At 43.5% G+C, this 24883-nt stretch overlaps 1 protein-coding gene across 2 annotated transcripts in view; it reads right to left on the reverse strand.

Moving 5' to 3' along the window:
- Nucleotides 1-24883, reverse strand: part of LOC109989512 (inositol polyphosphate-5-phosphatase A) — a 178073-nt gene that overhangs the window by 82117 nt on the left and 71073 nt on the right. For both annotated transcript variants that reach the window (XM_020641291.3, XM_020641293.3), the window contains exons 5-6: nt 3194-3257; nt 869-972 (exon numbers count right to left, since the gene is read on the reverse strand). In XM_020641291.3, coding sequence (XP_020496947.1) covers nt 869-972; nt 3194-3257 — 168 coding nt within the window. The remainder of the gene's footprint in view (nt 1-868; nt 973-3193; nt 3258-24883) is intronic.

The following is a 24883-nucleotide window of genomic DNA, read 5'->3' on the forward strand; positions in this document are numbered from 1 at the left end:
ACTTGTGTTCTTCATCCTAAATTATTGATCATTTAGAGGACAAATGTTGAGAATGATCATGAGTGTGAAAACTCTCAAACATTGCATCCTGTTCCTCCACTCTTATGACCTGCAGTGTGTGGCTTTGTGAACAGTGTTTTTGGTGCATTACAGTCAACAGACTGTCGTCTAACTGTGTCTGAAATAAGCAAAGTGCAAAAAGTCAGCCACACCTGCTGCATACCAGGCTGTTTATTTTCATATGAGAGTAATGTCGATTTTCAGCAGCTTGCATCATCATTAAAAAAACAGCAACACTTTCTTTAATCTGCTTCTTCTCTCTTGTTATTTGTTTTAAATTTTAAGCAGGACATGAAAAAATCTCAGTGAATGTCTGGGAACGTACACTTGTTGACGGACTGTAAAGTCGGACCCTGCACTATAGCTCGTCTGTGATGACAATTTCTTTGACTTAATCAGAGGCTCTAATACTGAAGGCGATGTGCACGTCAAATAAAAATCTATCTGATATTTATAGGTATACCTCAGGGAGTGAAATGCAACTTGGCTGTAATGTTGTCTTGCTCATCAGTACTAACTGATGAATAAAGCATCATAGTTGTATTTGTATTTTAGGTCTTTTTAAGTATTTATTCACTATTTGTTTTAAATAATTTTGCACTCTTATTAGTAGAAAATAAATCTTGATATAAACATTTTCAAACTTCAGTCGATGAAATGTGTTGTGAGAAGAAAAAGGCAAAAAAGGAGAAGATGTACTTTGATCTCTCTCTCTCTCTTTCTCCTGTGAATCTGTCTGTGACACCTTTAAAAAAAAAGAATCACCTCCATCTCTCAGCCAGGTGTGTTCATAATCACTGTGACTCACCTCAGGAAAGTAGTCCTGTGGAAACTTCTCCTTCTCCAGCGTGGGGGTGCTTTCTAGTGTCTCCGAGTAGGTCTCCTTGCCCACCACCTTCTTGAATTTCTTGGCTGAGGAAAAGATGAAGAGATGACGGACAGACAGAAGAAATACAGTTTATTTTTTTTTACAAACATGAGGCTGTGTGCGCTTCAATCTCCTAATACAATCAGACAACTGCACCACCTGCCGGTCAGAGTGAAGAACTGCAGCCTGACAGGAGAGTGAAATATATTCGTCTCTGTCTCTCTTCATGCAGGGAGATGAATCAAGCTTTTAATACTGACCCCTGACCCTCACTATATCCAAATATAAAGTACTACCATGCCTCAATTTTCATTAAAACTTCAACATAAAGTAACTGGAACAAGCAGGAGGAACACTTTGTCTTTTTACAAACAGTACTGCTCTAATTAAATGGGCTAACATTATCTGGAGTTTCCATGTCTACTGCATGTCAGTCTGTTTCCCTGAGGTGAAAGGGATTCTGCATATCTCCATTTACAAACCAGAATAGCAACCAGGGGATTAAACACAGATTTTCACATCTCGTGTGGAAAAACTCACAAGAGTGGTCACAAGAGTGGTCACACATTAATATGTGACCACCCAGACTGATCATCAACTCTCTTTAATAAGCCAACAGTAACTGATTATCACAGAGCACATGTTGATAAACTACACTGTTCAAAGTGTGCTGTTTGTCTGGATCAGGAGGGGCTGCAAGCTGAGCTGCAGTGGATGACATTAGCTCAGTTTTTTGGAGGTCTTTCTCTTCTCTAATGACGTTTACAGATTTTTTGGGCCGTCCCAGGTGAAAGATGATCAATCAGCGCAATATCTGTGACCATGGCTCAGAAATCTTTGACCTGCGTCACACTGTGAGAGAGGATCAAAGATGACCGTTCGATAGCCTGCAATGAATATCTGACAGTCTCAGACATTTAGGACGATCATATCAACCAATAGAAATGCAGCATGATCTGACACACTACCCAGCGTAACCACAGAGACACCACAGAAACACCAGAGCTGTCGAAAGGAGCTAACCTCGCACTAACTGGATTCAGGTAAAAGAAAGTTGTGGGATTGTAACACAGAGTAAAGCCTTGTTTGTATGAAATGTCTTCCAGCAGTTATCATGACCGCACCAAGAAAGACGAAACATGGAAGGAAACAGCGACTCAACTCTGGTGACGCTGCGTGCTGAATCGCCTCACAGCCCATGATTCACTCTGCAGCTCTGGGTGAAGCGTGCATGCCATGTCATACCAAACATTGATATCTGTGTCACACAGTGTGGTTAGGCTTAAACAAACTGTGATTACTGCTGATAAAACTGTGTTAAAACATGTCAGATGTCTGTGTCTCTGTGGCGAGGCGTCATGGGCTGCCAGCTGAGCTGCAGCTAACTTTACATCCGACGTCTGATGACCAGATCAGATAGTTCTACAGGTTATAAATAAACCTTCATTCTCGGGGATGTGACTTGCACAGATAGCAGTAGTTTGGAAAAGTTCAAGCTAAAGCGTCCAGATTCTGTTCATCCTAAAAAGAGTCAAAACGGGGACACCGATAGCCTAGTGGTTAGTGCGCTCGCCCCATGTACGGAGCCCGTGTTCCTCCAGGCTGGTGGCCCGGGTTCAGATCCAACCCGAGGCTCAGCTCTCTCTCTCTCCCTAGTTTCTAAATGCATAAAAAGCCCAAAAAATAAACCTTAAAAAAGAGAAAGAAGAGTCCAAACATGGGCTCAGCTCTGGTATGAACTGTAGTTTTTATATTTCTGACTTTAAATCAAATCTTTAAACACGTGTGTCCACGTTGACCTTGTGACCCCTCCCCTGCCTGCGCCCTGTCCTTCACTGGGGTGACTGGTGCTAATGCTGACTCTGGTCTAATAGGACTCAAGGCGTCTCCACATCTATATCCCTCCTTTAATTAGCGCGGCCGGCGGACCCCGGGGCCCTCTGACACCGCAGGCTGATGAGACCGCCGTAACTGTCCAATAACCCGCCGCACACCATTACTGCAGGCCCGAAATCTTATGAATTAAATCCTAATATTAATAAGCATTACCATTCTGTGGGCCTGCCTTTACATTATCCTCAGAGCCAATCTCGCAGCGCTGCGTTTGATGGAAGCCGGAATAGCCTGGAGATGGTTGTGTGTGATATGCAGGGGTGGGATGAGGGGGCACGACGAGAGGCTTTTATTCTGACACTCTAGTCATAATGTGAGTGTGTGTGTGTGTGAGTGTGTGTGTGTGTGTGTGTTTGAGGGGGGGACACTTACCTTTGAAATCAAACTGGTGGATGTTTTTCAAAGACTCATGGATAAAGTAGAAACTTCCGAGGGCCTGAAAGAGAAAAAAACAGGATTTGTTAGATATTTTTTTTTACTAAGTCTTTACTGAACCTGGATCCAGTCCTCATCCTGCTGGAAGTTCAATTCAGGAAAAAAAAACAGCAACATTTTCCATCATTTTTGCCAAAATGTATGAAGTGCAGGAGCTTCAATTGATGGAATTGTTCCAAAAGCTGAAACCAGTGTTGGAAATGCCCTTAAACTTTAACAGTAACAAATAAGCTGCTCAATGCACAGATCCAAGACATAAGTTACAAGACTCCCAAATAAATCTACTTGTTTCTTCTCCTCCAAAAAGTTATGTTTTGTCTGCAACTTGTAACAGCTGATAAAGAAGAGGAGGGCCAGCAGAGATTGTAGCTTTAGGTTTAGCTCGTTACATTTCAGCAAGCAGCGTTTTAAAGTCACATTTAAAGGCTGTAATCATTTTAATTTAACTCGAAGACAATCACTGTAAAAAAACGTCTGTATAGGGACTTAGTTTAGAATCCCAAGGCTCTCCGGTTCAAGTCCCGGTATATGGACCACTGCATGGAACGTGCATGTTGTGGTTGCTAGAGTAGTTTACTTCCCTTGAGCAAGGCACCGAGCCCCCGACAGCTCATGGCCCCCCCCCCTCAGAAACCTCTCCATTAATGCATGTCCATACAGCAGGTCCTGTTTGTGCACGAGTGAGCAGCATGTCTCTCACTAACAGAGTGTGAACCTGCACTTCCCCTCAGGATTAATATCTAACATTTGAAATATATTGGTGGATACAAGCAAAAGTGTCAGAATCAGAAGGAAGAAAGATGAATCTCTTATTATTTCTCTCATCATGTCTCCAACCTTTCCAGCCTGTCGAGCATGCAGAGCGTTGACCCCACAGCAGAGGGCTTCACTAATAAACTGAGCTCTTTAACACACTACACAAATCATCTACACAACAACAGGTGCACACTGCTCTCAGTACAGTACAGCCCAGCAGCTCACACTCCTCTAATGTGGCGGGTCAACAATCAGAGCTTTCAAAAGCACACATTCAGATGGACTTTTGAACGAGCGAAGATCGACTTCAATAGGCTTAAAATCTTAATTTTCCCTGTGAACAATCAGGAAACTTTCCCAGTCGGGGGACGAGCCAATCAAAGTGTGTGGGAAGAAGAAGGAGTGAGAGCGGTGCGGAGAGGGATTTGATGCGGTTCACAGTCCGCTACACTGCTTTCTGTCGCCCTCTTTACATTTTAGAGCAAACGCAGGCAAAGCTCGGCCTCAATCCGCTCTGTCTTTGAGATGGCAGCGGACTCTTAGCTCGGGATAATTCTGTCTCCGTCTGCCCTCAAAGAGAGAGGAGGAGGGAGGAGAGCAACTTTTAGTAAAACATACCTGCAGAAGGAGAGCGCAAACCCTTCATTACTGAGCAGAAGTAAAGTTTTCAAGTATTTGTACATCACCCTTTTAATTTGATATCCATATTTGAACATTAATATCAGTGCTTTTATCATCTTTACATGTTGAAAACAGGTTAAGGTACTCCTGCTTTAAAGGATTTTTAAAAAATCTGTCGTATTTCTTTTCATTTGTGATCTACTTGTTCTGCATTAAGACTGATTTTTAACTTAAGTGCATGAACACTAACTCAAAGAAAAGCCGATTCCTTTGTGTCTCAGTCGGGTCATTTGACACAGGACAGACGTAACCTGGAGAAAACTGGGTATAAGAGAGAGAGACGTTGAGGGAAACCGAAGCGTGGACAAGAGACGTCTAGTCTTAAAGTGAAGCAGCCAACATGGCCGACGCAGGACAAGCAGCAGATTCAGAACAGAGAGACATTCAACCCTGATTCACAAATCACAAATTCATGGAGCAAAGTGACTCTTCATTAGCTTCACTCTGTTTTCTGATTTGAAGTAAGGGTTATTCCAGTTTAATAGTCTCCAAAATACGAGGAGGACTTGGGTTAGCTTTACACACAAACAGCATGTCATGTCCTTCAGACGGACACGTTTAACCTCGATGCTGCGAGCTGCATCTGCAACACTTTCTCTGCAGGAAACAAGAAACCGGAGTTCTTCTGCTGTCACTGAAGTCGACTTTCACACAAGTATCTGAACCTCTGCTTGAGGAAAGTCTGTGTGTACTTCAGCTACTTCACCACGAGTGAGACGAGACACAGAAAGAAAGAGAAAGAAAGAAATCTGTGAAACTGTGACGATGAGATGGAAGCAGGAAAGTCTCAGGTGCAGCGAGAGACGGAGTGATGCAGTGAGGTTTTTGGGGAGGTGTGATCAGAAGGAGGAGGAGACATCTGCAGAAGAAAAGCCTCCGTGCACGCAGGAGGATTTAGTCTGGAAGGTTTTTTTTTCTCTCCTGCAGACGAGTCTCTCTCTGGCACACTGGGGGACAGTTTTGGCCCGGCTCGGCCCGCTCTCTGCATTATTTATGAGCGCCGGCACATCTTGAGATTAAACATTTGCTGATTTGTCAAAAGCACAAACATGAGGTCCTGCCCATCTCCTTGACATATAAGTTCAGCCGACAGAAAGAAAAAAAAAAACACTGTCGCACATTTAATTGATGAGAACGGCGGCTGGTGACCCGGACCCGCTCTGCAGCCCTCCCCCCCCCTCCAGCAGAGAGAAAGAGGGTGTGTGTGGGGGGGGGGGGGGGGGGGGCAATGTGGGTGAAGCAGGACTCAAGGTCACAGCTTCTCATAGCGAGAGGACAGCTTTCCAGGAAGGCCCCCCTCACAGCCCAGTGCTCGCTCGTCTTTATGTTCTCTTTCACCTTAAAGCGCCGACGACAGACTGAGAGACAGAGATGGATATGAGAGCGGAGCGAGGGAGGGGAAAACGCAGCTATTTGTCAAAACGCTGCCACTATGCTAACTGCTGCTGTTTGTGGAAATATTTCAGCGGCTACTCAAGTCAAAACGACTGTTTTGATATACGAGGTGTGGGGGAATCATGGAGAAAAATGATAGATTCACTCTATTAGAAATTAAATCTCTGGACTGTAAACGCTGAGGGAAGTCAAAGACCGACTGCTGAAACAATTAGTCAACTAATCAATGTGTTTGACAGCCAATAAAGAGGCTGGATATTTAATGAATGATTCAAGTTTATGATATAAAGTACAGGGTTTTGATTTATGAGTTTTCAGGTCAACATGTAAAGTTTCACGGATTCAAGCTGCTGAAATACACGGACACAAAAACAGGGAACGCAGAGATTTAATGGAGAAACTGTTATTGACTATTCTACTTATTTTATTTAGATGTATTTTAGTGACAGTGGATAGAGTCAGAAATCAGGGACAGAGAGAGATAGAGAGAGGTGGGGGGGGGGGGGGGGGATATGCCGCAAAGGAACCAGGGGTCGGATCTTGGAGGACTACAGCCTCCTAACCACTATGCTGTTTTACTTCTTTTTGACATATCTCAAATAAAAAGCTGAATCAGTGAATGTGAAAAAAATCATCTAGATATGCATAATAAAATGACGACAGCAGCTAAAAGAAAATCTGAGATCAGACCTCAATCTGAAGTCTGTAGCATCTTCTGTCCGCACAAATAAACAACATTCATCAAATGTTTCCGTTTATGGCCAAATCATGAACATGGACTGACTTTTTAACAGTTTATCTGTGAACTGAGTTTAGAGGTGAGATGACATCACTTTTGTCACCACTCTGACTTTTTCCAAAACAGGTTAATCAATTAGTTAACTGTAATACATGTTCTAAATCCACTGAGTGAGGAGAAGACAAACAACAGGCAGAGCGTGAAGATGAGGAAGACAACAACAAACAATAGCATGAAAACCTGACATTAAAAGAGCTAAAACAGAATTTATAACAAGAGGAAGTTAAAAACCACAAAAAGAAGAAGAACAACAACATCAACACATGGAAGGAGGAGAAGTCATGAGGAGAAAGAGAAATGAAGAACGATAACAAGAAGAAGAAGAATGATGAGAAGATGACGTTTCAGTCACCTCACAGTAACATCTGAACAGACTCTCACTGTGGGTAAATAAAACTGAAAATAATCAGAACAGCATGTGAACTTAACGATGAAACCCTTTATTTTTCCATATCCGTCTCTCTCTATCTCTACAAGCTTCTCTCCAAAAAACAAAAAGAATCCGACATCCAACAAATCGTTCATGAATCAATTCTCACATGAATGATAAACAGCTCGGCTTAAGTGGCTATCCGTGTAATCGCAAAAAACCTACTTAACCCTGCACCCTGATAAATATTTATCTGACACCGGCTGCTCTCCCTTCCTCTCCCTCGCTGCTGCACTCCTTATGAAGAGGCCATTATATTAGCAGGGCACAATTAATCCATTTGTCTGATACAGGACAGCCTCAAAAATCTTCACCGCGGCCCCTCTGCGCTGACAGGCTCGGCTTATCCGTTACCCCGAAGCTCCACAATGGCCCGTGTCAAACGTATGTTTGTCACGTCCCCGTTTATTGATTAGCTGCCAGATTCACTTGAAATAATTAAAAGTATATTTTACATATTTATAAACCCCACTGCCACAGCGGCTACTTAATTTTCCATTAGTAAAATGCAGTCTATTAGGAGCAGCGTGGGGGCCGCGGGGGAGGGAGGGGAGGAGGGGGGGGAGATGAGTAATCACCATAATTGTAGATGGAAAGACAATAAGCGCGCCATAAAAGCCAGTTTATGACTCGTCCTGGCAGAGCTATCTCTTATCACGGCTTGTATCGGCAGCACAGATAGGGGCACGCTGACACAATATGCATGTGTGTGTGTGTGTGTGTGTGTGTGTGTGTGTGTGTGTGTGGGTGCAAGTGTGTAGTTGACATTTCCAAAAGCCCCAGCAGATAGCGGCTGAACAAGTCCCAATAGACTGGCTGCTGGAAAATAGAGACTAGCGAGCAGCAGTACATAGCCTGCATACTGTGCTCCTCTGAATGCTTTATCGATACCGAGGGCTGCAGAAATTAGTTCCTGCTGCGTACAGAAGCCGGAATCCGGTGACCTCCGCATGGATTTTCTGCGTTTAATGTGAAAAATGAGCCATAAAGCAAACATAAAAGTAATAATTTTTCTTCAAGGTCTCACCTCCAATCTGTGCAGAGGGAGAGTGTGCGGTCCCAGGAGGGCCGACACACACACACACACACACACACACACTCTGAGGTGTCATCACTGTGTCACTGTACTGTACAGGGTAATGTCCTGCAGAGTTCAGGCTTATGGCTTTGTGCAGCATGCTGACGAGAGTGTGTGTGTGTGTGTGTGTGTGTGTGTGTGTGTGTGGTCTCAAGAGGAGCTGACTTCAGAGACGTGTCTGATTATTATTTTTCCCTGATTCAGATATTTACCTTCAGCTTCAGGTTTGTTTATTTGTTTTTGTTTTGCAGCCAGCGGGATGGTGACTTTTACAAAATCAGATCAAACACATCAGAGAAACAGAAAGACTCAACATGATCACATTTATAGTAAGTGATAAAGTGCTCGAGGTACAACCAATCAAGGCTGATCAGAGAGAGAATTATCAATCAATAAAAATCACCTGTTTCAGTTTAAATTGATGATTGTACATGTTGACATGGTGCAGCCGACTGTTAATGAAACACTTTAGCTAAACAATATCGAGATATGAGTTTTGGTCCAAATCGCTGAGTGAAAAAAATAACAACATAAAATCACCTTCATTGCTCGATCACTCTGCGTGATGAGTACGAGACATTTTGTCTCATACTCATACTTGTCGCAAAATTTTCGCAATTGAAAGAAAAATAAATTCAGTGTGGAAGGTGTCTCGTTTTTCTTTCGGATTACGGATCCAAAATGCATCTGAAAAAAAAACACACTCAGTGATGCAAAGGCCATCACACAAGTGTAACGTATTCTCCTTTGCATTGTGTTAACAGGATCTAACGCCTAAAAATTCATAGGTCGAGTAACTTCAGATTTCTTTGAGAGTATTGGCATTTCTATCTTTACTAATAAAGTTGTTCTGGGAACCGAGGTCGCACAAAATATAAGCTCAATATCAGGGCGCAGGAGAGCCTATAGTGGTTATGTCCCCGCCCCATGTACAGAGGCTATAGTCCTCTAAGAAGCAGCAGCCGTGGGTTTGAATCCAGCCTCGGCCTTTTGCTGCATGTCACCCTGAGCTTTTCTCTGTTACTGAAACAGTAGATGTTCCTGGTTTATATTCACATCCATCTGAACGAGTTCCTGCACGAGTTTCACTGAGAGTGAAGCTCTGCTGACATGCTTCAAGACCTCAGCAATAAACTATGTGAAAATAAATAAATACACTGAACGGTATTGGTGATGAGAGAGTACGAGCCTTCACAGCACGTCTTTGAAATTGATAAGAGCTCGCACTGTGATCGGGGTTATCTTCATGTTCACTGTAAAGCTCCTCACAGAAAAGATCGCTGTGGCATTTTGCTCTCTGCGCGGCAGAGACCCAATGGGCTGTTTTTTCAGTTTATTTCTCATTGCTCAGAAATCCCAGGAGTCCTCTCATCTGTCACACTGATGCCACACTCCCACATGAACCTGCACGTAGAAACATGAGCACAGAATGCACACACACACACACACACACACACACACACACACACACACACACACACACACACACACACACACACACACACACACACACACACACACACACACACACACACACACACACACACACACACACACACACACACACACACACACACACACACACACACACACACACACACACACACACACACACACACACACACACAGAGAGAGTCTTATATCGTAAAGGTCAATCAGATGTGCTGTCATGAAGAGATGGTGTTACGATCTATCAGAAAACACATGCTGTGTCAAAACAGCTCAGAGGAGGAGGCAGAGACATGAGCTGGGACTAATAGCTGCATAATATCCTCATTAGTCACTAAAGAGCGGCTGAATTCTACGTTAAACCAGAGGGCGAAGGCTGAGTCCTGCAGCAGACAAAAGAGCAGCATGCTGTGGGAATGTCACAGTCCACATATCTGTTTCAGCCCCGGTGTGTCCCGGCGAGGGAGCCATTGATATGCAGGGTGTGGGGGCTCAAAGAGCACCTTCTCGGCACAAATCTCCGATACTGCACAAACAGCCTGTTTGTCATCCCGGGGAAGGAAAACACGGCAGCACAAAAGTGAGCGGCATCAATAGAGATGCTTTTTTCAGGCAGGCAGATACAGAAGGAGAAGTATTTTCTGCCCCGCCTGAGCCCACGGCCCACCCCCCGCTGCCATATGTGTTTGCCAAGGCCCTCTCCCAGTGCCATTGATTGAGTATTCAGAGTATTGAGCCACAGTGTCTATTATTCATCGGCTGCCTGGAAGGCCTGACTGGATACACAGACAAAACTCTCATTAAAACTTCCTCTGTCACTTCCTGTGATTTGAAAGCGGCCCCGAGTGTTGGAGCCATCAGTCACGTCCTGAAGGAGCCCTTGTCTCTGGGGTGTGTGTGTGTGTGTGTGTGTGTGTGTGTGTGTGTGTGTGTGTGTGTGTGTTTGCTGGGGGGGAGGTGGGAGGGGGGAGGTTCAGGACAAGGAGAAGGAAACAAGAGAATAAATGTACTGATTTGTTTCACAGTAATTACGATTTAAGTTAAGCTTATTCTCCTTAATGTTCTTCATCCATCCCAACGAGGCACCTCACCAGCAACGCTTGAAGGAAAATTGCAAAGCCCCACTCGTATTTAGTGCTTCCAGTTTGAAGAGTTGCAGCAGATCTGGGGCACCTGACTCGTGTTTTAATCTACACTGAATGACTCGGACCAGGCTCAGGACCAGAGCTGGGTTTTCCACAGCTCCGCCTGAGTACAAATGAAAGCCTAGTTTGAACATCATTACTAATTCAGGACGGAGTTTACGCACTTTAATAAGGTTTAAGGTGTTGCACCAGCTGAGCTATTTCCATCTAGGACCTCAATCGAGATGGTATGTTTGGGCCCGATACAGATATCGATATTGGGGACAGAAAAAAAAATCCAATGCCGATAGATAGATATAGATAAACACAGAAACTCAAGTTAAAGGCTATTTGACTGGTGAATTAATCTAGTAATATCTGCACATATCTGGGATAAAAATTAGCTGATACCGATAGTCACTGAACATGCTAATATCGGCCGATATTATCGGCTGGCAGATTAATCGGTCAGGCTCTAGTTCCAACGTAGGCAGAAGTTACAGTTCATAATTGTAGACCTAGCTCCTAGTAGGTTGGGATTTAATGATTTAAAAGGTGGTGTTACTTGGAGGATGAGGATTTGACCAGTTGTAAGGTGTCAGCAGTGTGCTCTCTGTGATAGATACATCCCTCAGAAACGCACGAGGACTTTGTGTTTACTCCCGCTGTTGTTTTCGTTTGACACAACCTGTGGATTACGACTGTTGGCTTTAGTTAGCACGTAATCATAATGATGTTGTTTTTTCATATTTTACATCTTCATTACTGTGAGTCGATCAACAGCAGTTAACACAAGTTATATTCTGACATTAGTCCGTTCAGAAACAAGTAAACCTGGGAGGCAGCACGGTAACAAACGGAATCAGAAAAAATGCTTTCCACTGATTGGTCACATAAAATTAAAACCGCCTTTTTGAGACAATATTTTGGTTAGTTTGGACGTCATGCTCCTCTGGTAAAGATGAAGCCTACGTCTCTGTGATGCAACCAAACCATGACACAATTAAAAAGTTTCTCCAGCAAACAGAAATATAAATTGGACGCTGGTGCTACAATGAGACCAGCCAGAGCTTCCTGTTAGGACAATGAAAGTCAGCGCCAAATTTCAAAGAAATGCATCCAACGATTAATATATCCATCCAGACCAAAGCAATGGAGCAGCCAACATCTCCCTGCCTGAATCCATAAAAGGAAACCACAGTATTTGCTCCATTTCCCAAACCCGGCCTCCATCCTTCCCTTTATTGATCGTCTATTCGAGTAAACCCCTCGGCTGTACGGATCACTTACCCTACCTGTGTTTTAGCTCTGCAGACTCATGCAGTTTTTGGCAGAGTACTTCCTGGCTTCCACTTCATTATTCTAAAATCTCCCAGAATGCAGAGCGACATGCGCCCATGATTGATCTCAAAACCACTGATTTTATTTTCCTTTGAGGAAAATATTATGGATGGGTCTAAACAAGGCATAATTGGCCAAACCCACGGCAGCGCCTGACCTGCCAACAATCCAGACCCACTCCCAAGGTTGGCTGCCTCCCTGGGAAATATTGTGCATTAATTTCATTTAGTCTCCCCTCCAACATTCAATGCTAGAAGTTAATTAAATTGCTTGTCCATTGTGTTCATCCACTTACAAAGTTAATGATATTGTGCCGGGGAATTAAAGAGCGTTTTATAAAGCGCACGGGATGGGAGCTGGCAGGCACTACATTGCCCGGTTGAACCCTGTCAGTCGGCGGGCTGCTGGACCCCCTAATTAGCGGTGAAATGGATGCTTCCATCTGCCAATTTCCTGCCATGCTCATCAGTCGTGCAGTCGCTCCTCTAACCTGCCCGGCAGAGGGGTCTAAAGCAATAAAACCATCACAGCAATGACATCCAACGGAAAAAAGAAAAGTGAATACGCGTACACATGATATGAGTCAGACTTTAAAGGAGCTGCTTCATAATGCGGGGAACCACATCAAAGACTGCCATCAGCATAATCCAGATGGAAGACTTTGATAACTTTATAGAAAATGTCTGCTACACGCAGTAATGGTTTGTGTTTGGGGTTTTGAATTCATGTTTTCTGATGGAGAAATGAGGATTTGATGTAAAGCATGCTGCATAAGAAAGTCATCATCCGGGTTATGGAATAATCATCTAAATCTAAATCATCCTTTCTAATCTGCAGTCAGGTAGCCACTCACTGCACACAGTGATTAATGCTCATAAGTATTCCAGCTGCGTATTTACTAATACAGAGATGCTACTTCAGCAGATTTTAACGAGGACATAAAACGAGAGGATCAAAGCAAATGGGATTACACCTGTGGGGCCTGAGCTGCCTTTGACCTCTTCAGGAGGCTGGGCTCAGTGTCCTCTGCATGTCTGTAAATTCAGGAGGAGGGGGATTAAATGAAGCCCACCAGCCCAACAAACATCTGACTCAGAGGGCTACAAAACATGAAGAGTCTAAAGAGACACACCAGTCGAGATGAATGTAGCCAGGTGAAGATGTTACGTCTTGTTTTAAATCAAGCACCAGGTACGCTGCTTAAGGCCTTGTTCAAAGTGTCAGTCCAAATATGTTTGTTGCATACAGATTTCATCCAGATTGATTTAGGAGTCTGAACAGTGAAAGAGCTCGTCGAGTGGCATTTTTTGAAAATTGGTTCAAAGTCACATCTGGACGTTTGGAAGCCAATACCAGTCAGATTTCTTTACACATCTGGCCGCTCAAATCAGATTTCACAGTGTTGTTGTGTGACAAAAGTGCATCAGAAGACGTGCTGCAATGTAAACCAGTTTCCTACGTCTGAATTCAGCAATTTAAGAGTTCAATAATCAAAGAGCCAAAAGCACCAATAATGTGCGAACAATTCCAGACAAAAAACCTCAGTAAACTCTTCCAACCTCAGAAATCTGATCAGGATTGAGAAACAGTTTCAACATATCCCAGCATTTGAAAACTTTGATGTCTTTTAAATGTATTGAAAGCACTCCTTAAATGCCTGGATAAACTGCATAGCCTTTAAATCCTTGAGCCAAGATTACATCCAGAATTTAGCTTTTCTTTATTTCAACCTCTACCGACAGAAAGATTCTCACGCCATGCCCGCTTTGAAGCGCTTCATGTCGTTTGTCTTTGGTACCTGCTTCCCTTTAAAAGGTTTCACTCTGATTGAATGCTCACTGCAGACTCAAAGCTTGTGTCTTGTAAAAGATGATCTAAAAGTTTGCGTACTAATACTGTATCATACATGAATATTATCTGATTTAACCTACTGAAAGAGCAGAGGACAGCGACGCTGGTGAACAAAGCATGCGGAGCACTCTGCAGGAGAGCGACCTCATGATTTACACACGGCTGTGTTAGGATGCTTCTCCAACTTAATAATAAAGCTCGGGTCAAAACTCTAACGTGCACGATTTAATCATGGCTGAACCACAGCGAGCACTAAACCAGACGTTACATTCATCCAATGACAAACAGGGAGGAGCCACATGTGGGACTATTGTGCTCCTATAGGGAAATTTTACGACGTCTGTCCCCCGCTTACAAGGTCAACTTCTCAGACGTGAGTGTATCAGACATGTGCATGAAAAGAGCGTTCTTCTTTCTTCACAGGAAAATAATGCTTGAAAGCAATCTTCAAATAATCTCTTGGTCTCAGAGGTCGCTTTCTCTAAAGAACTCGTCCGTCTGGCCTCAGCCTCGTCGTGGTTTTAAAAAGGGGATATGAAGATGATGAATATTTGCCTTATTAGATTGAAAAATCAAAGCCTGAACAATCGAGGTATCCATTAGTAATTAAAGTGACATTACCTCCTCTCAGAGTTGCCAGAGCTATTATTCAATCGTTTCGGATGCCGGGGGATAAAATGCCTTTAATATACTTACGCTCATTAATGTAAATCATATTTGGCCATGGATGTCCAATAATCAAAAAGAATATTTCAGCTTGTAGAAGTCTTCCCATTAGTGGAAGAGGCCCATGCAAATGACAGGTCTTTGAGCTCATTGATTTTCTTTTTTTCCTCCTTAATGTTGTCATGGACTGTTCATCAATCTGTGTTATTATCTGATTTAATATTGCGCCTATTCATGTGGGCTCATTTGTGAGAGAGTTGATTGGATTAGGTTGGTGGAGGCTGCAGAGAGAGGGGAAGCAATCTCATTTGAACTGATCGCTGCGGCTCGAAGAAGACTGAAGAAGAAGTTTGGAAAGTTTGGAAGATACCGGCTCAATGCGCAACTTTGACTTCTACATACTGGTACTTAGACAAGTGTTCATTTCAACAGACTACTTCCTGTAACATAGTTTTTATAAAGACAGAAAAATCAGACGCCTGTCCGTCAAGTCGATGGATGACACCTGTGGTCAGTTAAATGAAAAGCGACCACCTGCAGCACACCCTCCACTCCACACGGTGGCAGCTTTGCATGTTAGTTAGCTGTTTTTAAATGACCGTGTCTTTCTAGTTTTCCTGTTTGACATTCAGACGCTGTTGTCAAACTGAACAAAGTGGCTGTTTCCGAGACCGCCTATTAGTATGTTCTGATTCGGCCAATATGCAGTATGCTAACGAAGGTGACAAAAAATACCTCACTGTCTTACTGATTCCAAAAAAAATCTACAGTTTGCATCAGACCGGTCTTCCTCGCTAACTGTTGCAATGCACCAGGTCAAAGATCGGACAGCAACGTCCATCGTAACACAAAGATACCACCAGTTATCTTTGTGATTCTCAGAATCATAAAAATCTAAATGGATCACTTGTCAGCGTTTTTTCAGACTGTAAGTGGACGCTAGACTGTTGCGATGATTGTCGTTAGCTGGGCTGTTCACTTCCTCATTCTAAGACAGGAAGCCAGTTCACTGCAGAGTAACCACCGACTGGAGGTCACACTAAATACTACTGTCCATGAGTTTATTTATGAGAAAACAGGTGTATTATGAGCTGATACATCCGGCAGATTACACTTAATATATATTATCCAGATGTAGATAATAGAGAGCAAGTGAAATCACACATTGTGCTGCAAAATCGGTCGAGTTGACATGCAGGAAGAATTTTTCTAGGAGTGCCCTATGATGCAGAAATCATCACTGAGTGTATCAAAGCAAGTTTTTGATCAAGAGTTGAATGCGCTTTTTGAGGTTCATGCAACATGACCCTCGGTTAGTGTTTGTTTGTTCAGCTTTACTATCTTTGAATGTACTATCTGATTATTTGATGTGCTTTAAATGCATCAGTTATTTATTGTTTCTGAAAGTAATATTAAATAGGTCAAATACGAGTCAGTAAAAATCTAAATAAAAAACGGTGAAAATGGACGTTGGTGGAACTTCAATGCCCCTGTCAGCGATGTCTAATTCAACTACTGTGAACATTAGCTTGCGTTTATGCAGATGAGGTACACCATGTGTAGGAACACATGAACACCGTGCGCTGGTAAAGTGACCCATGACACTTTCGATGTCAATCAGTTTGGAGCAACTCTCCCTGAGGATGCTGGGATATTTGTCAGAGCTGTGAGAAGTAATCAGTCAGCCTGTGTCCAGCTCTGAGTCTGTCTCACTCCACCCCGCAGCTCGCCCATGTGGCCTTGTGGTGACAGAGCGGCAACCTCGGCTGACCAATGAGATACAGCTCCATCGCTGAGTCCTATAATGAAATATATTAGTTTGCTGCATCTTAGCGGCATTGCTTTGTCACTTGCAAGAAGAATTTATCAGGAGGTTCCTCATCTCTCTGTATCGAGAGCCCTTCCTCCTCCCTTAGTCCAAACACAACTCTTCCTAAATGAAGACAACGTGGTTTAGATCACGAGCCATCGAGTGAAACATCTATAAAATATGACAGCTTCCTCTGCACACAGACAATCGATGGAGGTCTGCAGCATCTCCTCAGGCACACGAGCGCTCCTCTGAACACCAAGCCGTGCAGTCACCCCGTCAGAGCACAGGGTTCAGTTCAGAAAAATCATAAAAAAAATAAGCAGCTTTCTGTCTGCGTCCTGTCTGGTATGAGCAGAGGCGTTCTCGCAGCACAACAGTGAGCACAGGAGCGTGAAGCTTTAGAGGAGTCTGCAAAAACACGCGCAGCGGCTCGTCTCAGGCTAAGACGCCCGTCCGGTCGCTCTTTGTGGCCTTCTTTGTCTTTATGTAAAAACCGATGCTCGCCAATGATGTGTTATGTAAAATTCCCAGAGGCTTGATTTAAATGGTTGGATATCCTGCATGCTAGCTTAGTTATACTCCAGTGCATCGCCCCTGAGAGCACATGGACGCTGCATGAAAAGCAAATGTAAATGCAGCCTCAGCTTCTTAGATAACAAGAAATTATGTCATGGCTTTTTGCCCTTTTATTGTATTATTATAATAATAAATAAAAAAGAGCGAACAACAGAGGACTTTTCCTGCGCAGATGTTTCTTTTTATCCGTACAATCGCAGCATCCGGCCGTTCCCGTGGCCCCTCTTGGAACAAAAAAAAATAAAAATGCTCTAAGGGAGTTCAGGTCGGTGCCAGGGGCGAGAGTGGCAGCAAACCCACTGTGTCTGCTCTCCTGAAAATATCACACCCACCGAGGAGAAAAGAGGATTTGCAGGGGCCCAGGCAGGTCCGCAGCGGGGTCGCCCCCTTTGAGGGCTCCACAGATGACCAGGTGGTACTGTTTTGTGTATCGAGTAAAGAGGGAATATGCAATGTACAGTGCATCTGTTCAATCTGAGGAAAATGACTTAAAACAACACGACTCTGGCATCTTGGAGGTTTAGCAGAGCACACAAGGTGTGAGTAAAAACCTGCTTCCTCCCCTTGTATAGCTTGTTACCCTCTTACAGTTCTTACTCAATCAATCGATCAATGGAAAACATTTGAGTGGGAATTCAGGTTACTTTATTTGTACTTGTAGATACATTTGGTTTAGAAGTCGAGCCAACCACTAAAAAGTCACAGATTCTAATCATCACTCGGTATGAATCTTTTTGAACTCGCATTTCATGAATTGAATCTCTGAGTCTGCACTTTTGTTTTTCTGTTTCATCATTGTACACAGAGCAATACAGCTACAGGCTGTTAACTTTATACAGTTCTATATTGACCTTGCAGCATTGAAGGGTTAACACATCTTCAGGAGGAACCATGGTGCTTCTGTTTGCGACAGAAAACTGCAATTGACAATAAATAAGATCAATTTAAATTAAAAATGAGACAGAATATGATAACACTGGAGAGGCAGAGTCTGGTTTTCTGGCACAACTTCACCAACTACCAAGGTGCATGAAGAGTGAAAGGTTTGAAGCGGTCAGAAAGCTCCAGCATCACTTATCAAACCATCACACTTTCAGCGTGTGGCCTTCATCAGGTCGGTCTAATAAAGTGAATAAAGTTGATCTTCATACGACACTTGTGGCTGGAGCTTGTTGACCTCTTCACTATTTAATAGCACAAATGTATTTCCTGCTGCAAACGAGCACATTAATAAAAAGTTCCTGTTGTTGCTGACTCATCAGACTGTTTTTAGGATCGGTTTGTGTCACTTCACCTTCCAACCAAATGTACATCTCTAATAATACATGAAACATCCAGCTAATAAGACTTGTGAGACTCGCTAGCAGAGATGATATAAAACTGAAAACATCTGATCAACTTGGTTTAGCTGGTTTAGGAACCAGATGTGTCTCCAGCTACATGTAGCTGCTCTGTCCTACATTTGCCCAAAAGCCTTGAACTCCATTAAAGAAAGCAGAAATAAAGCGATATCAGCTTCATCTGATTATCCATATCAACAGTCATCTACACATTTCAATGGGCTCATTAAACGGATTAATGCTCCTGAAGCCTCAAAGACTCTCTTCTCTGTAAGTCGGGGTTCTGAGAATCGCTTCATCTCCAGCTGCTCCAGAAAGCTTTGAAAAGTGTTTTTTCTTCCCTTTGCAGAAATGTCATTAGGCAGTTAAAATTAAGAGCTTGAATTTAACTAAAAGAGCATAACATCCAATCTAATTAGAGCGGTCCTTAATGAGCTGGTAATTAGCCACAGCATGTTGCACACAGCAGGCCTTTGTGGTCTGAACTTGTGCAGGGACCCTGCTGACTGGGGCACCCTTTGTGTTTGATTGGTTCCCACTTGGGGGGAATTACTCGCTGAAATATGGTTATGCTTTGCTTATAAGACACCACCTGGATCTGTTGTGGTCTGAAGTTTGAGAGCTTTTTTATTCCACCTAAAGTCCAGGCGTTGCACTAAACTTCAAATTTTGTCAGTAAAATCGGATTTATCTTTCCACTTTGAAGCTTTATCTTTTGGAGTGCATACCAAACTACACAAACCATTCCCATGAGTCTCCAGTTTTACCTGTTGTGAAGTGTTCAGACCAAAAGCAGAGGGAGTTTGAATTTGACCTTTCATTTCTGTTGAAAACCTTCAAATATTCAACCAAACACCATCATGTCTGTGGCCAGCTCATCACCTGGACTCTCACACAGTTTGGTTTATTTCTCCTCCTCCTCCATGGACTGTGTCTAAAGAAACGTTCCTGCTGCTTCCATCTACCTGAGGCTGAGGCTGAGCAGTGTCCAGTTTGATGACCTGTTAGCTCGGGTCAGTACCAGGATTTATCTGATTGATACCGGGGTTCTGTTACAGCTGTGGAGTGTCTGTCCATTTGTCTCCACTGAGAGACAGTTTGACTGTTTCTAACAATTCACACATTGGTTGAAATGTGTCTAACTACGCAAAATAATTACAATGACCTAGTTGAAAGGATGCTGAAATAACTAAATCATGATGCAGATTTATCAAAAAATTATGATTGCTATGTCAGGATTTTCGACAAGAAGACCAGAAATAAAACGTTTTTTCAGGACATAAGATAAGTACTGATATGACTTCTACCACACAGTATCATGCAGACTTCACTTAATAACTCAACAATAACGCACCATGTGCCTCTATAATGTAAAAGTCACCTGGTGCAACTTTCAGTCTCTGTACTGACTCTCCATATTATTCTGTTTTTGTTTGAGGGCACCTTAAAACTTGTGCTGACTGGTAGTTGGGAAATTTGAACGTTCCCATTTGACTGCTTCTCAGTGTTTCATGTCACATCACTGCAACTTCATTTATCATTTATTAATCGAATTAAACAGATGAATGACTTAAGTCAGATAGGGAGCTGAAGTTAGAGGCAGCTCAGCTCACAGCCTCCAAATGTTACAACAATGTTACAATTCAAAAGCGACATACATCAGAGAGTAAGTACAACACTAAGCCATTCCTACATTCATTCATGTATGGGGGAGCAATGCAGGGTTAAGTGTCTTGCACAAGGACACATCGGAAATGCTGCTCAGCTGGGGATCGAACCCTCAACCTTCCGGTTGAGAGGTGACGACGCTACCGATTGAGCCACAGCCGCCCCAAGGCATTATGAAAAGTGGCAGATTGTTTTTAACCAAACTGTTTGATAATCTGTTCGTTGGTTCGAATCATTGGGTCTGTTGTTGTGGAGAGAAGACCTCTGCTGATAATTCAGCTCCCTGACAAGAATGGTGAGCACCTAAACATGCTCGCAGCAGCTTGGCTCGCAGCCCCTCCTGACACTCAGGGTCAAATACAAAGAACAACACTTATTTTACATGAAACTGCCTTTCCTGCCTTTTTAATAATAAGTCTGTACCTACTGAGGAGACGTGACCTCTGTGTATATTCAGTTCTCGATATGAACCTTGAGCTTCATGATCACTGAAGAAATCCTGTAAACCTTTAAACCACGCTAGCAGCAGCTCAGCTCGTAGCTCCTCTTTATGTCAGATTGGCCCAAAAATATGCCATATTAAGATTCAGGGTTTAAAGTTCACAGCCTGCCCTGATGATCCTCCTGTATCGCTCTTTTTACAATGACTCAGCTGAGAGGAAAGGAAACAGCAGAGATGGAATCACAAAATGTGAGAGGTAATGCTGAGTCTTCCACATCTACTTCTGGGGTTGTAAACTTTCCAGAGCAGCGATACAACATCGTGATAGTCTCTGCCATCAAAAGGACGAACAAAAGAGTCCGCAACATGAAACAAGGGCAACAACCCGCAGACACTGGGTGGATGAGTGAAGTCAATAAATGAGCTCATATACTTTCTTGGTCAATCATACGAGATGCATTTTGATGTTTGCATGAAACCGCACGGAGACAATACATCATAAGCTATAGCAGGCTCCGCCCTCAAACGCATGCATGCTAAGTTTCATCAGACGGACTCGGAGCATCCCCGCTGGCGTTCCGTTCGCTTCAGCTCCGCCCCTCATCTGCTGCAGCCATCTACCTTTGACCTCCAGAACCTCACAGCCGCTGCATTAATTTTCCCCAACAAAAATCAATCGGCCGTGGAACGGGGAGACAGAGAAGGCCCCGGTTATTACGGCGGGCGGACACACCCTCTGGCTGGGAGTGTGCGCCTGTTTTTATAGGTAATAGTTTAACAGGGGGCGGCAGCGCGGGGACAAAGGGATTGCTCATTTCCTCTGACCCCAAAGATGAGTCATTCCAAACACACATGCTCCATTTAATATCATTAGAAAACAAGGCCGAAAGACAATTTTGGGTTATTTGGAGTGTTTATCACAAGGCGGGAAGCATATGAGATTAATTAGTTTAAAGAGATGCCACCGGAGCGTCGACGTTTGGGCAGGAAGCGAATGCATCAAGTCAAGGGCAAAGGAGGGCACTGCAAATTCTCAGCCATGTGCATGCTTTATTTCCGTTTCTCTATTTTTATGCTGGCCGGCCCAACAGACCCTCAAACATTCAAACCAAATCAGATTAGGAAATCATGAGCCACATAATTGAGCCGCTGTTTCAGCCCAGAGCTGCTTCCTGTTTGCTAACGAGTGAAAAATGATTTAATAAAGCAACTAATGTGCTTTATGAGCTATTAATATGTAGTACATAACATAAACATGACAACAGTATTGGCTGAGCATTTAAAGATCTGGATAAAGTGTCTATGTGGGCAGAGTTATGGTGGTTAAAGAGGAGAGGCAGGCGCTGTATGGAGAGCTGGTGATGCCATTACTCTGACAGAGAGCGGGGGATCATCAGCGTGGGGGGGGGGGTGTTTAAAAAGCCCTATGTGTTTAAAATGTGCTGCACAATACCTGCTAATTCTATTAAGTGCCTGTGTGCTGCGGCTGTGTGTGTACGGGTTGATGTAAATGGACGGCTGGTTGACTAAACAATGCAGCAGCATTAGAATAAGGTGATTGGATGACAGAGTGCAGCCGGAGGCCCGAAGCGCGGCCGACCCGAGCCGTGCCAAGTCCATTACGCGTATTGGAGACGTCTTGATATCAGTCACAGAGAGAGAGAGAGAAAAGGTTGTTGTTTTGTTTAGCCTTCATCGTCAAGATGGCTTCCACCTCGCGTAGGTAATGCAATCAAATGAGGACCTCACAAACAACCCCACACACACACACACGCACACACACTCTCTTTCAATCTGCTGCGGGACCTTTGGGCCGTCTCAGGAAACACACAGGTAGGTAGCTTGTTCAAGGGCGAGCACAGACTTGAGTTCTGTGTGTTTTTGACTTTGCCATGGAGCATTCTGCTTTCATGATGTGAACCTGTTTTCATAAATCATTCCTGCAGCTCCTGACAGCTCAGAGTGGAAAAACAAAAAGTTAGAGATGCAGAGAAGAGCGTGAAATACAGACTGAATGTCCGGCTGCAGCAACATTAATCCAGAGCCCAATGGAGCCAACTTCATGATAAAAGGGTGTTTTCTGACACATCTGAAGTAAAGAAACAGAAAAATCTGTGGATAGTTAAAGGTAAACAAGAGGTTAATGTAGGTTTCAGTTAAACTTACACATAGTGAATTTAACTGTTAAAATTTCCTTGAAGACGATGATGAAGATATGTTCTTCTAGAGCAGTGGTGTCCAAACTTTTTTTCTTGCGGGCCAAAATTGTCGTGTTAGAATCGCTCGCGGGCCACAGGTTTTGTTTTTTTAAATATAGATGAAAAAATAGTAAGTCTTTGTAGATCAGAATCAAAAGGCTCGCTAAAGAAAACCTTTAATAAAAGGAAATCAAATATTTTGATTTCTTCGTTCTACTTTATTTGTTTTCTTTCTCAGAATCAAACCTGTAACATGGTTAATTTTTTTGGAAAAGCTTTCTGCATTTAGCTCAGGTCATTAAATGGTTAAACAACAGACCGCTTGATTGCAAAAACTTTGCATACGTTTTTTTTTTAAATAACAACCGTTTACAAAGAGGGTGTGTTAGTAAACTAATCAGTGTGTCGGCTGTTGTGTGAGTGTGTGAGGCATGTTGTGTGGTGTAAAACTAAACTAACATAAGCAAAGTACAAAAAATCATTACCCAGTATATAAATATGTACGTTATGCTTCAGATGTGTCGCAGCAGCTGAGTGAGTGAACAGGTGTGTATAGTGTATGAACATGTGCAATGCAACAACTTAAAAAAATAAATTATTATGTGGATGTGTGCATCAAACCAAAAGTGTTCCCTTCTATGATTGTTGCTAACATCCCTCACATATGAAGGAGGAAAACTTCTTTAAACTGTCTTCATGTCACAAACCTATGACTACATGATATGTGCATCGTTAAAAATCACAACCTTGACGCTCTGTTGCTCTAAATCAAAATGTCTGACGAGCGATACCTGATTTCAGGGTCGTTTTAATCGAGGTCCTCGCCATAAGGGCCAGTCATTAAAGGCACTTGTTTGAGTGTGTTCATCGGAGGCAGGTGTCAAGAGGTTGTTTCTACTGCTGTAATTACTCAACAACACAGGAGCCGCTCTTTCAACTGCACGGGGAGAAATTGCTCAGATGTAATGTAACGCTTTTCTCCCCTGATATTAACCAGACGTGTGCGACTCGGCGCCCGAGCGAGGGGATCAATCCCTGAGGACGGTGTGTGTGTGTGTGTGTGTGTGTGTGTGTGTGTGTCTGTGAATCTCTGAGCGACACTTCCTTCATTGGGAGGGATGTTTGGATTAGAGGCCAGCTGCAGGTGTCCCCCCTCCCTCTATACATGATACCTGATGTGGGTGTGGAGCTCCCGGTGGAGGGGGAGATATATATATATATATATACACTTTAGGCTGCAGAAAGGTCAGGCAGGCTGAGCGTGGCAGGCAAACAGGCAGCGGGGGTCTGAGGGGATGAATCACAAGAGAATTGGTGCATGGCAGTGAATGAATAACCCGCCATGGCTCCCCAAACCCCATTATTTCCCTCCTTCTCCAGCGGGGCCTGAAATTCATGTCTGCGCATGCTGCCAGTTCATTAGGGGGGGGGGGGGGTGGATGTCATTCCTCTTCTGGCTGCAGCAGGACAGGCCGGCCGGGCCCCAGGAGGACCCGGCCCTTTTTAATTCCACATCAACCGCTCCACTGAGGGCCTTAATCTCTGCCTGTGTGATCAATACTATATCAGTGTAAATTAAAATGACAATTTTAAAGTAATTAAGCCTGTTAATGCTCGATTCAAATGCCATTATTTGCACAAGGAGGAGCAGATGGCGGGATGTGTGTACCGTGTGTGTGTTCGTGGTGGTGGTGGTGGTGGTGGTGAGGGGGGGTCATGTCCACAGTGACAGGTAAAAACGCTCTAACTGGCACAGCCTGTGTTGCCGCTGCAAAACCCAACAGGAGGGCTTAACAAAAGCAGATTAACTGTCCACCCATGCCGGCCCACAGACCTCTCCAATTTCAGGGGAGGATAACCCAATTGGCGAAATCTGATTTGTGCGAGTAAACCTAATTACAGCCATATTAGATGAGAAGTGGCAGGGAGAGAACGCCTGCAGAGGGAGGCAGGACAAATAGAGGGGGGGGTGCGGGGAAAAAGAAACGTTACACAATAAAAATGCACTTAACTATAGAAT

The sequence above is a fragment of the Labrus bergylta genome, chromosome 10, assembly GCF_963930695.1.
Source record: "Labrus bergylta chromosome 10, fLabBer1.1, whole genome shotgun sequence".
Lineage (NCBI taxonomy): Eukaryota > Metazoa > Chordata > Actinopteri > Labriformes > Labridae > Labrus > Labrus bergylta.